General features: G+C 40.5%; 1 protein-coding gene across 1 annotated transcript in view; it reads right to left on the minus strand.

Annotated features, from left to right (window-relative positions):
• Positions 1-17396, minus strand: part of SLC13A5 (solute carrier family 13 member 5) — a 35902-nt gene extending 18506 nt beyond the window's left edge. Inside the window, exons 1-5 of the mRNA XM_026671641.2 lie at positions 16074-17396; positions 9360-9488; positions 8394-8530; positions 7828-8042; positions 639-801 (exon numbers count right to left, since the gene is read on the minus strand). Coding sequence (XP_026527426.1) covers positions 639-801; positions 7828-8042; positions 8394-8530; positions 9360-9488; positions 16074-16187 — 758 coding nt within the window. The 5' untranslated portion in view covers positions 16188-17396. The remainder of the gene's footprint in view (positions 1-638; positions 802-7827; positions 8043-8393; positions 8531-9359; positions 9489-16073) is intronic.
• Between the last annotated feature and the right edge of the window lie 768 nt (positions 17397-18164).

Raw genomic sequence — 18164 nt, forward strand, 5'->3', positions numbered from 1 at the left:
CGCCTATGGCACACTGAAGGTAGATTGGGATCGGTACAGTAATGGGATTCAAATTTTTTTACTACCGGTTCTGTGGGTGTGGCTTGGTGGGCTAGGTGTGGCTTGGTGGGCGTATCTTGATGGGCGTGGCAGGGGAAGGATACTGCAAAATCCCCATTCCCTCCCCACCCCATTAACCTGCTTTCCAGCTCCGTTCTCCTGTGCAGGGCAACAAAAGAAGACCCAGCCGATCAGCTGGGACTCGGGAGGCAGAGACTAGATGGGGGCAGGGCCAGTCAGAGGTGGGATTTGCCAGTTCTCTGAACTACTCAAAATTTCCGCTACTGGTTCTCCAGAACTGCTCAGAACCTGCTGAATACCACCACTGGATGGGTGACAGTCGACTCTGGGAAGCCCACATAATTTAGGGTGCTAACAACGAAAAGGATCGTGTCCTCTTTTACAAAAGAGAATCCAATGGGGCAAGATTTGGGTGGATGCTTTCATACGACCTTGGGAAAATGCATTTCTCAGTGAGTTCACAATTACAAGGAACATTAACCTCATTTGAGACCCCAGGAGGAACGAATGAGTTTTCAGGATAACAAAAACCACTTCCCATTTTGGTTTTAAAAGCCGTAAGTCATTAGAGCACTTACTGATTCATCTGACCTTTCAGGACCAAGTTAGGGCCTGTCCCTGTAAGGGTGGCTGTCCCACCAATGCTTGCTGCGTAACACACACACAGGGTCATTCCTTTGTTAATGCGCTTCTTTGCTATCCTGTCTTGCTCTCGGGAATCATCAGGAAGGTATCCATTGTCTAGAGATGGAGAAAAATAAGCACTGCTTATGCACTCACCCTTGTGATGAGAAGAAACAGCAGGACACAAAATTAATAGCAGAAGAACACTTTTCAATTATGCTCCCAATACCTTCTCTCAAAGTTCAAAAGCCAGAGAGATAGCTTCTTCATTATCTGCCCTACACATCTGCTATTTGGAAATGTATTCTCTCTGAACACGGAGTTTTCATTATGCATGACCTGATGGCTTCTAGACTATGGAGTTTACAGGTGGGTGGGTGTTTAGCCAACAGACATGATTATATCTTCTGCCAACCAACAATTTGCTTTAGATTTCATCAGTGAGAACTGTTCCCAGGCAATTGTTCTTTTCAGGCTGGGAACTGGCTGGCTGAGCAGAAAGATTTAAAATATAATATTTCAGATTTTAATTGGATTTGATCGGTTTTGTCACAAAAATTCCAACATACTTGGTATGATAACCATAGGGGCTCAATTTACACATTGCAGTAAGCCATACTGTGTTGCAGGCGTATAAACTTGGCTTTTGTGGCTTACCAACTTTGGTTTATTCGTTTACTGAATTTCTGTACTGTATTGCCAAATCTTGTGATACAATGTGTGAATTCAATTGGGGCCTATTTAAGCAAGCACAGTTAACAGAACAATGGCTTAGCATGGTGAATCACGCTAGCCAAATAAGGTTGTGGGGTCTGTAATATTTGAGGCCAGTTTGTCCTCTCCAGACTAAAATGGTGGACGATAGCTTGGAACCTCTCCAGTGTCTAGGTGGCAGTCACCTTATCTTTGACTGTTTTATTATTGCACTAGTACACAGAAAACACCTTTTGTTTATCTCCATTTATGTGATTGCTCTATACAGTGATAAATTATGGGTCCAAAGGCAAAAAGATAAATTGATCCAACCTTGAAATTTAAAGGGAAAAGAAAACCTTCGCAGAATTGAGGGGTAGAGGAGTACAGAGGTGAGCCAGCAGCAACTGTTAGTAAAACATGGGCCTAGTCTGGGACAAAAGGATAGTATGAAAAAGAAAGATTGCCCTGTCTTGACTCTCTTTGGTATGACAGTAATGTTTCTCAACTTTGGCAACTTTAGGCTATGTGGACTTCATTTAGAATAGAATAGAATCACACTCTGATCAGTGATTTCAGGAGAAATCCTTTTTTTTTCTTGCTGTAGGGAATGAGATAAATGGATAATTTGGAAAGAATGGACAAAAAATAGAAATACAATGATTTAAATTAAAATGAATTAAATAAAATAGAAATAAGAAGCGTGAAAAGCGGGAGAAGTTATATAGAAGATATAGAATGGTAAATAAGATAGGTAATGGTATATAAGATGAGCACGAATTTAATTGAAGTCCATACAAAGAGAGGTAATCTGGGGCCAAACTACTTTCTTAAAAGAAGTTTTATATTTTTGTGTTTTGTGTGTTCATGTTTTGTTTGAGAATTAATAAAACCTCGGAGGAATGTTGGATGAGAATAATGGTAATCAAGTCAGAGAGAAATGTAGATGATGATTATAAACTGGATAAATATAGAAAATAATAATAATAATAATGAAATTGAATACGAAAAGAGAAATAATGAGAAATTTGTTAAAAGATATCTATATGTCCATATTGAAATGGTGTAAAACAGAATTATGTTGTATAAAATAATATTTTACTTGACTTGTAAAATTAATAATGGAAAGAGGTTTTATGTATTTAATGGTTAATGATGGTTTGTTTGTCTTTAAAATCAATAAAATTTGTTTCAAAAAAAAAAAAAGAATAGAATAGAATAACAAAGTTGGAATGGACCTTGGAGGTCTTCTAGTCCAACCCCTGTATTAGACGGTAGGAAGGGGAAACACTGTTGGGCTTTCAAAATTCTATTACTACAGCCTATATTAATCAAGCAGAGTTCCGGTATTTCTTCCACTTCAAAGGGCAGACACGTAGTTGCTTAAAAAGCTATTAGTTGGGACTGCTCTTTATGTTCAGAGTTTATGAGTTAAAGTCTTTTAGAATAACTGAATTTATTTATGCAAGTCAGGATTTCAGTGAATGAATTGAAACAATAACTTGGACATGAGGTAAAGACTTGGACAGGAACATGGCAGAGTTTAAAGCTTGAGTTATTAAATCACATGAAAAATGTATTCAAAAATCCTGGGAAACAACAGGTCATAGATGTTGAAACAATGTTGAAATGAAATAAAGATATTCAAGATTAGACTCACAGCATTTGCTGTGATTAGATTTTTCAGAGCCACAATATGGGTCTCTATCCTGCACTTATCTCAGTAAGGAGGATCTTTGGCATGAAATGCTAATAAAATCATGCGTTTTCCTATCTTCCTCGAGGTAATTCACAAGAACAAGTTGTTTAATGGAGGGGTTTTTTTTAGCAGCAAGACCCAAAGTAATTAAACCATTTCTTTTTTTTTCTTTTTCTTTTTCCAGGATAATCTCTTTCACTTTGCATTCTGGGATGATGAAATTTTTAAAATAAATTTTATTAAAATTTTTACAAATAATATAAGAACACAAACTAATACAGAGTAAAGAAGCAAAGAAGGGAAGGAAAAAAGCAAAAGTGCAGAAAGAAGGAATAAAAAGAAGCTTTGGCTATCTATTGTAGCAAATATAAGTATAATTACAAAATTATCTCTTAGTCCATGATTACAGTATAAAAAAGGCTCAATTTTCCTCTTTTATCCAGGCTTTTTATTCTGATCGTCAAAATTACAAGTCTAAGTGCATTTTTTTATATTCCATGTAAAAAGTCCTGTTTTATGTAAAAAGTCTATAAGAGATTTCCTGTCAGCCATAAATATACAATAGATACTGTCTTTTGTCTGATCAAAGAAGTTAATTTAGCCTTCTCCATTATCTTCAGTATCCATTTCTCTATTGTGGGTAATGTCAAACCTTTCTGGGATGGTGCAATTATTTGATCAGCAGACTGCAGTTAATTTATTGGGTTAGGAGGAACTGAAATGAACCAGCACCTGTGTGTGTGGAATGGGTGGGTTAGGTTAGGTATACATTTCTGAGCTCCCTTTCCTTTCAGTTCAGGTGGAATGGGATCTTCTGCTATCCTTGCTGGAATTACAGTAAAGAACATGTTAATTCTTTGAGAAAGACAATCTTGAAAATACAAGAGTGCTGACCCTTGTAGGACTTTGTAAATTAAAACCAACAATTTGAATTTGGCTTGGAAGCTTGCTGTAGTGAATGCAATGTCGGTGCAACACCATTCCTCCCATTGATTGTTAGATGCTGCATTTTGAATCAACTGCAATTTCTGAGTTGTTTTCAAAGTCACCCCTATGTAAACAAGTTGCAGTAGTCCAGTGGTGGGATTCAAATTTTTTTTTACTACTGGTTCTGTGGGTATGGCTTGGTGGGCATGGCATGGCTTGGTAGGCATCAGTTGGTGGGCGTGGTAGGGGAAGGATACTGCAAAATCCCATTCACTCCCCACCCCACTAACCTGCTTTCCAGCTCCGTTCTCCTGTGCAGTGCAACAAAACAAGACCCAGCCTATCAGCTGGGACTCTGGAGGCAGAGAATAGATGGGGTTGGTGGGGCCAGTCAGAGGTGGGATTCTGAATTACTCAAAATTTCTGCTACCGGTTCTCCGAACTACTCAAAATTTCTGCTACTGGTTCTCCGAACTACTCAACATTTCTGCTTCCGGTTCTCCAGAGCTGTTGAGAACCTGCTGAATCCCACCTCTGCAGTAGCCTAAACAGGCAATGAGGGCCTCAGAGTTATAACACTTCCATTCATTAATGAGATGGTCTAATAATTGTATTGCCTTCATTAATGTCGACAGCCCTACTAAACATCATCCAGAGGTTTTATATAACTTTTAAACATCTTTATTTAGCTATGAATCTGATGGCTATGGATGGATATTTTCATTACATTTTAATCCTTTCTTAGGCTGTAATACACCTCCAATTACGTTTCATTATTGTACATTGAAAAGGCTAATAGCTTCCACAACTGGAGGTTAATTAGTTAGATATAGGTAGTCCTCGACTTACAATCATTCATTTAGTGGCTGTTCAAAGTTACAACAGCACTGAAAAATTGATTTATGATCAGTCCTTCCATGCTATTTTACAGCATCACCACTATCACGTGATCAAAATTTGGGTGCTTGGCAATTAGCATGTGTTTATGGTGGTTGCAGCACCCTGGAATTATGTGGTGCCATTTGCAACCTTCCCAGCCGACTTCCAACGAGCAAAGTCAATAAGGAAACTGGATTCGCTTAACAACTCCATAATTCATTTAACAACTGCAAGGGGATTTGTCCAACAACCGTGGCAAAAAAGGTTGTAAAATCAGATACAACTTGCTTAACAACTAGCAACAGAAATTATGGTCCCAATTGTCATAAGTTGTCATATATGACAATTTTTAAATCCTTCATAACAAGAGTATTCTTTGGCTGGGGGACTTTGGATCCACCCTGTACCAATTCCACCATTTAATCATTACACCAGACTAAATATCATATTTATATGTTCTACTACTATTATCGTACATACATGCCTCCTGAAAATAAAAAAAATAAAAAATGAACATCTGGGTAATGGTTAAAGAAACGTTGGATATATAAGTGCAAGACAGCCTACAGCGAAAGTACACAAAGTTTTTGCATTAGCCAAATTGAAATTCAATTCTCTTTCTTGGAGCCAAAATTGAACTGAATCGCACCAGTGATCTTGGGAGTGCCCTGATAAAATTATTGCCTTGTAGACTGAAACAGCAACTTTAAAATAATATAATTTACACTGCTAAGTATGTGAAGAGCAAATGACATAGTGACTCTAACAAATCAGCAAATTTTTTATCATTATTATTTACATTTGACCTTATAATATTGACTTCAAGGTTAACCAAGCAGAAATTAATTGCTTCTTGATTAATGTTGTTCTTCCAGAGATCACAAATAATCATGCTATTATTTAGCTACACATTAACTTCTTCAATAAATAATTATTATTAAATCTATAACAAAAAAAACCATGTTGGAGGTGATACTTGTTAGGTAGTTTACATTACCTCAACAATGCTTACTTTAATGAATTTGCAGTACTGAAATTTGTTCCCGCTATATATTTTTGGTGTTTTATAACAGTCTTTTTAAAAAACTTTTTTTCAATTTATTTTAACAAGGATCAATAGTTTTGAAAGCTCGTAAAGAATCTACTGATCTACACATCTATTGATTATACACATTATTATTTAATTCTTAGTTAAGTGCTTATGCTAAAGTTTTGATTCTTGCATACAGATTACAAATGAGATTACCTTTGTTTAGTTACCATCTACAATCCAATTTTATGAAAGAGCAACAAGCCTAATAGTTGAGTATTAACTGATTATTAACTTTGCACCTTCACAAAAATTGGAATTGGCAGTAGAATTTCATCGGCAGTAGAAAAGGGTCTTTTGATATGGTGAAGCTGACATTTATTGAAACAAGTTTTAGTCAAAATAATTGGATGAAAATGTAATTGTGCAATTCTTCAACCAGACTGATACAAATGGAATTATCACCTCAACTACCATGAAGCTGATTAAGGTTTTCTTTATTTTCTGTTATATTTACCGTAATTTAATATTGGAACTATTATGCCTGTCTTATTAAGGGCATAAAAGCAACTAAATACATACCAGTAGTTACTATATGTTGATAGATTATTTTTGTTGATCAATATGAATGTTTTTGCCAAAATGTATTGGTGTAATACAAAAGTTTAATTCTCAGGCTTCTCAATTAATTGATCCATTTCATATACATCTTGCTGGTTCTAATGTGTCCAGAGATATTTCTAAAAAAAGTAAGTTTTACTTGTATGAATTATTTTAAATAAGAAATTTTTAAAAATTTATTTGTAAATGTAAATATTTCAAATTATAAATAAAAATTAATTTTGCGTAGTCCAAGTGTGTTAGTGACATCAAAAGTTCTTAGTTATCAGTAATGAAGTGTTTTGGATTATTCCAAACCTATGGGGTTTTCTTTAATGGATAATTAAAGAACAGATTGAGGGCACTATTAATTATTTGCAAGAACTTTGAAATAAAAGAGTTAGAATGTAACATATTGAATAATCAATGGCTAAGAATCTAAAAGGCTGTTCAGTAGGTTTCTTATAATTTAGGATGAGATTCATTCAACAAAAGGTGTTTTCATGTTTATTGGAGAATGTTTAAAAATTGAACAATATTTTAAAAGAGTGGGTTGTCAATATGTTAAAAATATAACATAATGGAGCGGAGTAGCATACTGTATGTGATATCAGCTTGTCCAACGACTACCCTATTTATCCACAAGTCTGAATATGGTTGTGGGAACAATAATATGTTTTAAAAATGTGGATGTGATTTTCAAGTATGTGTTGGAGTAGTGTAATCGATTAATATACGAAGAATTATAATTCTAACAAGAGTAGGATATAGGAAAAATATGGGAAAAATACATCCTTTGATTTAATTATTTACATTTGCATTTAATAAAAACTTTGATAATATTACTATATGTGACCCAGATTTAATACTATATTTTTTAAAAATGTTTCCTATAATATATGATTTCTTTGTTCTTGTTCTTTTTTTCTCTTGTTGCAGATTACTCATTTTTCTTTTATTGTATTTCTGTATTTCCTACTTATTTCCACATATAATGCACTTATGTGACCAACTGAAGATAACAAGGGGCTCCAAAGAGCAGGAAGTACAAAAAGTACACACCATAAAATACTTAGTAGCTTCTGGGCCCTACTTATGTCAGCCAACTGATAATTCTGTTTATCTTTTAAAAAACGTGAGATTCTCATTTACTCTCATCCATGTTATAACTGTGTCATTGCACTTTCCCCTATTTAGTTCGTGTAAGTGTTTTTGCAGCTTAAATCAGTAGCCGGGAAGCTGCCAAGGGTGCAAATCCTAAATGAATTTCAGAAACGTCGTTTCCTCCCATCCGCTGGGGAAGGAATCCACTTACCTTGCACTGAGGAGGCTCCTGTGGCCACCTTCCCTTCCAGTTCAATAGCATTGTTGATGTGTCCAGCAGTTGATTCCATGACTGCTAGGTCATGTTCTGAATTGTTCATCTGCTGTAGAACAGCCTGGATGATGGGGACCATCATGGCGGTGGTTGCTGTGTTGCTGATCCACATAGACAGGAAAGCCGTAACCCCCATAAATCCCAACATCAGGCTGAAAAGAGACACAGTGAGGGGGAAAGAATCTCATAAGTTAGAAGCACATCTGTATTTAGGCCTTCCATGCTGCCATCTGGTGGTGATCTGGGGTTTTGCTGCCCAGATCTGGAGCCTCTGTTAGCTCAATGGATCTGTTGAATGAGGATTAACTCCTTGGGATCAGACTGAAAACCTATGGATTTCCCCCTTGCTCTTGTACAACCAGCATCTGCATATTCAGGAGGGGAGAAGGGGAGAACCTCCGGTCATACATGTGCCATTTTGGCATAATAGCCTTAATTTCCCCTACACATTTAATCCAGCCTGGCCTAAGTTTGGAGAAAGGGAGAGAAGAGTTACTACTTACAGTGCAGGCTTCACTCCAACAATTAGCAACACCCTGAGTGCAATCCGCTTGTGCAGGTTCCAGTGCTCTACAGCCACAGCCACAATCAGGCCTCCAATAAAGAGCATATTTGTGTCCTTTAGGTACTGCATGCATACCTGAGAGGGACAGAGGACGGCAAATGTAGCATTCTCCCTGCCAATGAGCATTTGGACACATGCAGAATGCATGTCCCTTAGCAGTGAGTGTGCCGCTTGCCTCTTACGAGTTAGAAGGAAGGAAGCTTTAATACAGAATAAGGAACTAAAGCTGCTTTTTCCAAAAGGTAACTGGACTTTTGAACGTTTCGCTTCTCATCCAAGAAACTTCTTCATTCTTCAAAACAGCTCAGAACTGAAGAAACTTCTTGGATGAGAAGTGAAATATTTTAAAGAAAACACCGAGAGAGTCTAGTCGCCTTTTTGGAGGAGGGGAAACCATCTTTGGGACAACCATAACCTGGATGATTGAGAATCTCCATAGACAACACTATAGGAATCTATGTTACAAAATTAATCCAGACACTCTTCTTATCACCTCTGCTCTTTTTTCCCTCTATTCACTTCTAATTGTACAGGACACCTGTGTTTGTACAAACTAAACCGGATTAAAATAAGGCTGAATATTCTTGTTTCAGCATATAGTTGGAACTCCAGCCCTCATCCTAGTATATTATGTGAATTAGCCCACCTTTTTAAGTGATGATGATTTACTTATTTGAGAATAACATATTCCTTGAACATAACAAAACAACTGAACATAGCAGTTGTGTTCTGTTAATCCACATTTAGGGTTTTGTGTGAACGCAGTCAAAATTTCTCATTTTTTCCCACTGGATGAGGATTATGGGATTTTGTTTATTGAAATTCAGTTCGTGATTTCACCAGGAAAGTGAAAACTAAAACTCTATGATGAAAAGGGTTTGACCATCATTGCTTTTGCTCCTACCTTTCTGGATTCCAGGATGCCAAACAATGGGAATAAAATGACTGGCAAGAGAGATGTAACAGCCAAGGGAATCACCTCTGTGCACCAGTACACAGCCATGAGAATGATCACATAGCCACATTTGGCCTCCTGTGGACAAGGAAGCACATATTCAGACACAGAGGTAGACATAAATATATATAGCATTTTAAGCACAAGCTATGATATTAGGGTGCCTAGGATGTATTCTCAGGATGCAAAAACTGCAGCCTATGGCAGGGGTCTCCAACCTTGCCAAGTCTTAAAGTTGCCAAGATTGGAGACTCCTGGCCTATGGCATAAAACTCATCAGCACAACATTCCTGATCCACTAGTCATTTTTCAACCTTTGTTGACATGATGCATAAAGCCTGGTTTGCTTTCAAAGCAAAAGATATTGAACCCTAAAGAAAGAGTTAGTTGTGTGTGTGTGTGTGTGTGTGGTGTGACTTTTGGGACACTATTTTAGTAGCTCTAACTTCTCAGAGTAGGATAGATAAGTCAGGCCCTTAAGAGGTACCAGAAGTATTTCTCAATCTTGGCCATTTGAATACGTTTGGACTTCAACTCCCAGGATTCCATCTGGCTATGGAATTCTGGGAATTGAAAGCCATACATCTACAAAATTGTGATGCGATACTGGAAGCAAATAAAACAATCTGTCACTTTCCAGGAGCCACTAGCAGCCCTGATTTCCTCATCTATCAGGAACGGAACTAATTATTCCTGTGGAAATTTGATCCACAGGAGGGATTCCCCCACCTTCACAAGTTCCTGCCTGTAATCAGAACGAAGATGCTAAATCACAATTTAAGTGCCCGCAACTCAGATAATGTTGCATACACATGCCAAATTAAACTGCTGATGAGAGAATAAACTAGTCTGGAATTTGTGAAGTAATTTTATTGCGGGAAGACTAATTGAGTGGTCATAAATGGTGCTTAAAAGCTCTTGGGTGCAAATGCTTCATACTTGTTAATTTTCCGGTGCCCAAAATGACTATGTATAAAGCCTTACTTGAGGCTAACAAGTGGATTCATGCCCTGCCAGACTTGCAAGTTTCTCTCTGGACTAAACAAGTGATTTTTACCAATGCAGTAGAATTTTATATTAACTCTATCATGCCTAATGGGAGGAAAGGTTTATTGGATACTAATCACAGGTGCCTTAAAGTACCTTAAAGATAAAGAATGTAATTTGCCTTTAAGGTAATAGAAGACATTTGTTACAGACCAACACCCCTATTGTTTGCCTAAAAATTACTATGTAATGTTTGTCTTGTGGAGAGGAGGGTTGAGTGTTTTTGCATGTGCAAAACAGACTTCCATTATTTCGCCACTAAAGCAAAAAATAGGTATTAATTATAACATTTCTATTCAGCTCTATTTTGTCTGCAGCATAGACAAGAAACCATAATGCCCTTCAGGTATTTTGACTTTAAAAGTCCCCAGGAATTTTAAGGGGATGTGAGCTTCCACAAATATTTGGGAGATACCAGACTGATTGCCTATATTTCCAGATGTAGATCCAATGATTCAATTGTTAATCAGATTTAAGGTCTGTATGTTCTGCGTATTTCAACCACTGTACAGTGTCAATTGAAAATGTCAAAAGATTCTCAAGATTTTTTTGCAAAATGTTTCCTGATCTTATCTATACTTTACTACCTAGAATGGTGCTTCCCAAACCTAAATATATCACCCAAAATTGAGTAAAAGTGTATTTTCTTTGAATAATGACACATGAACCCATTACCCAATCACAAGAGGGATATTTAAATAAGACTTTCTGATAAGCGGTAAAAAGGATGTTCTGATAAGTGGTTTTGAGTAATGAAGGAAAACGTTTGGGAAGTGCTGACTTAGAGGATTGTTCAATTAACAGCTTCCTCTGCATGTACCGGAGAGGAGTACACTAAGATCTAGATACAGATACAGATAATCAGAGTTGGAAGGGACCTTGTAGGTCATCTAGTCCAACCCCCCGCCCAAGCGGGAGACCCTACACCATTTCTGACAAATGGCAGTCCAAACTCTTCTTGAAAGTCTCAACTGATTGCGCTCCCACAACTTCCGAGGGCAAGCTGTTCCATTGGTTGATTGTTCTCACTGTCAGAAAGTTTTTCCTTGTTTCCAGGTTAAATCTCTCCTTGTTCAGTTTCCATCCATTATTCTTTGTCTGGCCTACAGGAGCTTGAGAAAATAGCTTGATCCCTTCCTCCCTGTGGCAGCCTCTCAAATATTGGAGGACCGCTATCATGTCTCCCTTGGTTCTTCTCTTTACTAGACTAGCCAAGCCCAGTTCCTGCAACCGTTCGTTGTATGTTTTAGCCTCCAGTCTCCTAATCATCCTGGTTGCTCTTCTCTGTACTTTTTCTAGAGTCTCAACATCTTTTTTATAATGTGGTGACCAAAACTGGATGCAGTACTCTAGGTGTGGTCTTACTAAGGTTTTATAGAGTGGTATTAGTACTTCCCTTGATCTTGACTGTATCCCTCTGTTAATATAATTTAGGATTGCATTAGCTTTTTTGGCTGCTGCAGCACACTGCTGGCTCATATTTAGCTGGTTGTCCACTAAGACTCCAAGATCCCTCTCACATTTACTGCTATTGAGCCTGGTTTCACCCAGTCTATATGTGTACCTCTGGTTTTTCTTGCCTAAGTGTAGGACTTTACTTTTCTCTACATTGAATTTCATTTTGTTAGATATGGCTCAGTGTTCTCGTCTGTCAAGATCCATCTGGATTTTGAGCCTATCGTCTTGGGTGTTAGCTATTCCCGCCAGCTTAGTATCATCTGCAAATTTGGTAAGTTCCCCTTCTATTCCCTCATCTAAATCGTTAATGAAGATATTGAAGAGTACTGGGCCTAAGACGGAACCTTGTGGCACCCACTGCTTACTTCCCTCCATGTAGACTTAGACCCATTAAGGACTACTCGTTGAGTATGGTTTGCCAGCCAGTTGTGAGTCCATCTAGTGGTGGTGCTATCTATTCCACTTTTTTCTAGCTTACTAAGAAGTAGGTTGTGGTCTGTGTGTGCACACGCAGAAGAAGTTCTCTGTGCAACTCAATGCTTCGCACCTACTCACCTTTAGAAGAAACGGTCTCTTTGCTTATTTAGAGCAAATAATTAATTCAGAGGTCAAAGAGACCAGGGAGGCTTAGAAATTAACAAGCCAATGTTGAGGAAAAAATTAAGGAAGAAACACATATTTGTCTTGTGAAAAAAAGGCCTGGCTGTAACTAGAGTGAGAAAAAGCAGAACAATTGGTTATTATCCCCCTGCTTTCTGCAGCAACGCAGAGCAGGAATTATTAAGGAGACAAGCATAGTAGCCACAGAATACAGAAGGTCCTTGACTTACAGCACTTCAGTTAGTGTCCATTCAAAATTACAACGGCCCTGAAAAAAGTGACTTACGACCGTTTTTCACAGTGAAGACCTTTGAAGCACCCCCATGATCGTGTGATCAAAATTCAGATGCTTGGCAACTGGTTCATACTTATGACCGTTGCTGTGTCCCAAGGTCACGTGATCCCCTTTTGCAACCTTCTGACAAGCAAAAATCAACGGGGAAGCCAGATTCAGGTTACCAACTTATCAACTGCAGTGATTCGCTTAACAACTGTGGCAAAAAAAAAGGTCGTAAAATGGAGAAAAACTCATTGAACAAATGCCTCACTTAATAGAAATGTTGGGGTTGTAAGGTGAGGACTACCTGTGTTGCAGAGCAGAGTGAGAGGCAAAATATCACCAGAAGACTCAGATAGCCAAAGGTCTCACGGGCGGGATATTTTGTGTTAGCCATCGCCATGTGCCAAAGCAGCCAGACTGCAATCTGGATGGATCTGAAAAGTCCTGGCCCTCCTGTTGTTGTTTTTTTCCCTCCTCTGGTGGCCAGATATAGAAGTCCCACCCAGTTAACAATGGGCCAGTGTGGATTTGGGAATTTGCTCTTTGCTTAGTCAATCCTAATAAGACTAAAGTTTTCACTCCAATGGTGCAAAGCATTCGTGATGAGCCTCTGTGGCGCAGTGGTTAGAGTGCAGTACTGCAGGCTACTTCTACAGCTGCCTACAATTTGCAGTTCAAATCCCATCAGGCTCAAGGTTGACTCAGCCTTCCATCCTTCCAAGGTTGGTAAAATGAGGACCCAAATTGTTGGAGGGCAGTAGGCTGACTCTGTAAACCGCTTAGAGAGAGCTATAAAGCAGTATATAAGTCTAAGAGCTGTTGCTATTTGGCCAGAGTTTTCACTTTGGTAAATATTTCAGTATTTGGCTTGTCACCTCCATCTGCCTTTTTCCCACTTCTCAGGATTATTTTTAAAAAACAAACAAACATGCCTTCCTGATTGTCAGCATCACAATCTCTTTTTAATGATGTCAACATCCAGGCATTAATGTGTGCCTTAGGGGAGAGGGTACCACAACGTTTATGCAGAGGGCTTGTCCTGCAGTACTTGCTGGTTCTGGAATTGCTACAGACAGACAAATTCTCCTGTGGCTTGTTTCTAATTACAGATTAACAGAGTTGGAAGGGACCTTTTGGGTCATCCAGTCCAACCCCCTGCCCAAGCAGGAGACCCTACACCATTTCTGACAGATGGCAGTCCAATCTCTTCTTGAAAGTCTCAAGTGATGTCTCTCCCACAACTTCCGAGGGCAAGCTGTTCCATTGGTTGATTGTTCTCACTGTCAGAAAGTTTCTCCTTATTTCCAGGTTAAATCTCTCCTTGTTCAGTTTCCTTCCGTTATTCCTTGTCTGTCCTACAGATTTCTCTACTCCCATCCCCACGCAGCAAGCATTTAGAGGTAGACTGCCTATGAGCACAAGATTTTATCTGGGTAATATCTTTCACTTGAATGTTTCAATCTTCTCCTTATCTCAGTACTAGTGTCATAAGAAAGGAGAAAACCGCTTCATTCCAATTTCTCCAAACTGGCCATCCTTGTAAAATCCCAATTTCCCTGTCCCAGAGTTTCTCAATCTCGTGTGTACTTCGACTCCCAGAATTCCCCCAGCCAGCCAGTTGAAGTCCACACACATTTGGAGCTGCTAAAGTGGAGAAACTGTGCCCTGTCCCATGAAATGAGGACATCATCCTTTGTGGAAGAAGTTTGCAATCCCTTTTTGCTGAGCTGAAACAGGCTGCAACTTTGCCTGCTGGATGCTAACATTCCTCCAGATCGCCCAAATCAATTCCTAAAAATCAAAATTCCTGACTTGATGGTTGTCAACCTGACAGGTAGTCCTCAGCTTACTGAGCCCAAAATTTCTGTTGCTAAGTGAGACAGTTGCTAAATGAGTTTGCCCCATTTTACAATCTTTTTTGCCAGTTGTTAAGTTAGTAACATGGTTCTTAAATGAATCTATGGTCTATGGCAGGGGTGTCCAACCTTGGCAACTTTAAGACTTGTGGACTTCAACTCCCAGAGTTCCTCAGCCAGCTTTGCTGGCTGAGGAACTCTGGGAGTTGAAGTCCACAAGTCTTAAAGTTGCCAAGGTTGGACACCCCTGGTCTATGGCTTCCCCATAGACTTGTCAGAAGATCACCAAAGGTACTCACTCACATGACCCTGACAATTAACTCATATTTATGATGTTAATAGCCATCATAAATATGAGTTACTTGTCAAGCCTCTGAACTTTGATCATATGATCACAGGGGTGCTGCAAACAGTTAAGTGTCAAAAAACTGGTCATAAATCACTTTTTCCAGTGCCGTTGTAACTTCAAAGACCACTGAATGAACTGTTGTAAGCCTGTAAGACTTTTTCTGACTTTTCAAACATTGCAAACCAGGACAAAAATGATAGAAGGCTGAGATACATTCTGAAAAGCTTTCTGTTATTACTGTCATTAGATGTGAGCCAATGGAGACCAAAATCCACGGACTTTCTGCTGGATCCCTCAGACTAAAAGACCTGCTATCAAGTCCGTCCCGTGGTCAACAAGATGACTCAAAGCAGTTCACACTTGGGGTACGAGGAGGGCGTATTCCCCAGGGATTGGCACCCAGCTTCAGGTACTATGACTACATACTGTCTGGGAACGAACCTAATGCATAATGTAATGCTTACTTTGCCTCCAGAAAGTCTTGCCTTTTTGGCAACACCTTCTCTACCAGGTGGAAAACTTTCTCCCCCTTTTTGCCAGGGAACTAAGCAATTGAAGGTAGACTGGATTTGCCAATAGAGGCTCTATCACAGTTTTAAGACTTCGCAGAATAGGGAGCTTTCTCCAATCCCGGCTGCCTTAACTTTCCACAAGCTTTCCTTTTTTCTCTCCAGGGGGGGCAGGAGGTGCCAGCGCTCCATTTCTCCAGCAAACCAGTTAGAGAGAGGCTCACTTTCTCCTGTTTCTTCCGAAAGATCCTCCCTCCCTCGCTCGCTCGGCCACCTCGGAACTGCCATCCCGGTCCGCCAAGAAGCCAACGGCCATTCGGTTTAAGGGGGGGGAGAGCCTCTCTCTCGCGGGCGGGCGAGCGGGCGGGATCCGATCCCGCTGCTAAGTCTGGGATCGTCGGAGGGGTCGAAGAACCGTCCGAGAGAGACCCGCGACAGCAGCCTGGGGATTTTTCACGGGTGCAGAGCGCACCGCGCTCTCGCGCCTCCTGCACGGGGCACCGGCATCACAGAACGCCGATCCTCCCTCCGGCAACGACCCGACCGTGCCTCGGCGGACCCTACCTTGGTGGCGATCAGAAGCGGCAGCGGCAGCAGAACCAACGGCGTGCCGAAGAGCGCGATGAAGGCCCTGTAGCGCAGCAAGGAGCGCAGGAACGGCGGCAGCCGAGGAGCCATAACCGGGAGACGCGGGGCACAGCTTAGACGGGGCGGGCGAGAGAGCGTCCCGGCTGCGGACCGGGCCTTTTAAACGGCGCTCCTCCTGGGCGCCGGCCCCGGTCCCTCCCTCTGCCCGGCCCCCGCTGACTCTCTCTCGGGAGGCTGCGCTTCCCACCTCCGCGGGGTGTCTCTGCCGGGGACCCTTCTCTTCTTCCCTGGGCAGGCCTCCCTCATAGCGCCTCAAAGGCTCCCCTTCGAAGCTGCCACCCGCGGCTCTGTATCCTGCCTCCTTGCCCGCTTTTCCCAGAGCGACGGCTGGAAAATTCCACATGTTCCTCGCCGGTCCTGGAGAGATGGAATTTCTCCAGTCATGGCCGCTACAAACGGCCTTGGAAGGATGTCCAACAGTTGGAGAAGGTCGGAGTGAGCCACACCGGCTACTCCGAGCCGCAACTACAGGACCAGCATCGGATGGATGAGTGCGGAAGAGTCCTTCTCCCCAGCCGGCCACTAAAAGTTCCCAAAGGGGCCAACGGTGACTGGTGCCTCTCAGTCTTGTACAGGTGATCCTCGACTTACAATAGTTCATTTAATGACTGTTCGAAGCTACTACCCACCGAAAAGGGGTGACTTATGACCATTTTCCACTCTTACGACTGTTGCACCATCCCCAGGCTCACGTGATTTTACATTGGGATGCTTGACAACTGACACACAATTATGATGCTTGCAGTGTCCGGACCTTCTGACAACGGGGAAACCAGATTCACTTAACCACCTAAGTGTACCACTAATTTAAGAACTGCCGTGATTCACTTAAGAAATGCGGAGAGAAAAGTCGTAAAATGGGGCAAAACTCTCTTAACAAATTTCTACTTAGCAACATACATTTCGGGCTCAATTGTGGTCGATACCTGAGGACTACCTGTATTCATCCCACCTGCTCAGAAATTTTCAGCAAGCAAGTGGGGGGGGGTGTCTGCCCCCTCTCCCCACATTTTGAGTTGGTCTGTGTGGAGTACAGCTCTTCCCTGGGGTGTTATATTCTTTCTTGCTCCCTGTTTTCCTCTCTCTCCTCTTAGGTTTCTCTCCTCTGTTCCCTCTACCACCTTCCTCTCCTTCAGTAGAACTTGAATTCAAGCCAACACTATTTTTTTTTTCCCAAAAGGTTTTTATTTGGATGTCAATCAGAATCCCTCTGTGAGGGAGATGGGTGGTTTTCTAAATGTGATGAAAAAACAAATAATAAAAAGATGGAAAGAAATTACGAGTTGGGATTGTTAGATCAGTGCCCAGTAATCTACATTTTGCAGGGCCATTGCCTCTACAATAAAGCCACATGCTTGGGCTTCTGTCTCTTGAGCCGATGAAATTGATGAAGCCCACTTTCTGTACCAGTTGAGAGTCTCCAGAATCCATATGCTTCAGAGGTTCAGAATTGACTCGTGATAATCATTCTTTTTTTAAAAAAAATACCAAATATAGCTGTTTCACCACATATACAGATATATATTCTTATACTTCTTATAGTTTTTCTATTGCTCCACAACATTAAGAGGAATTGTCTTTAATTAGTTCAAAACAACGTTTACTAGCTGGTGTTGATTTACTTATTCCTTGCATTTGCACATCACCTTTCTTCTAGGAGCTCTAAGTGACACACACAATACAGTTTCTTGCCAATTTTCCTGCAGCAACAACCCTGTGAAGTAGGTTGGGCTGAAAGAACATGACTAGCTCATAGTTACCCAGGGCTCCTGAATGTGTGGATTTGAACTCAAGCTTGTCTAGTCTCAGTGTAGAACTTTAAACAGGACATTACACTGGCAAGCTTTTTGTTGAGGGTCATTTCCAGGTCTAATGCAAAAGGTGAGTTCAGAGCGGAAACAGACCTATCTGGGTCACAAGGAAAACTTCTCACCTGGGCTGTAGAAAATCCATAACTTGCTAGATGGCAGCAAAGTGAATAACAGAACAGAATAACAGAGTTGGAAG

Source organism: Notechis scutatus, chromosome 1, assembly GCF_049901735.1.
Source record: "Notechis scutatus isolate UNSWTSFEM ecotype Mainland chromosome 1, rNotScu1.2, whole genome shotgun sequence".
Taxonomy (NCBI): domain Eukaryota; kingdom Metazoa; phylum Chordata; class Lepidosauria; order Squamata; family Elapidae; genus Notechis; species Notechis scutatus.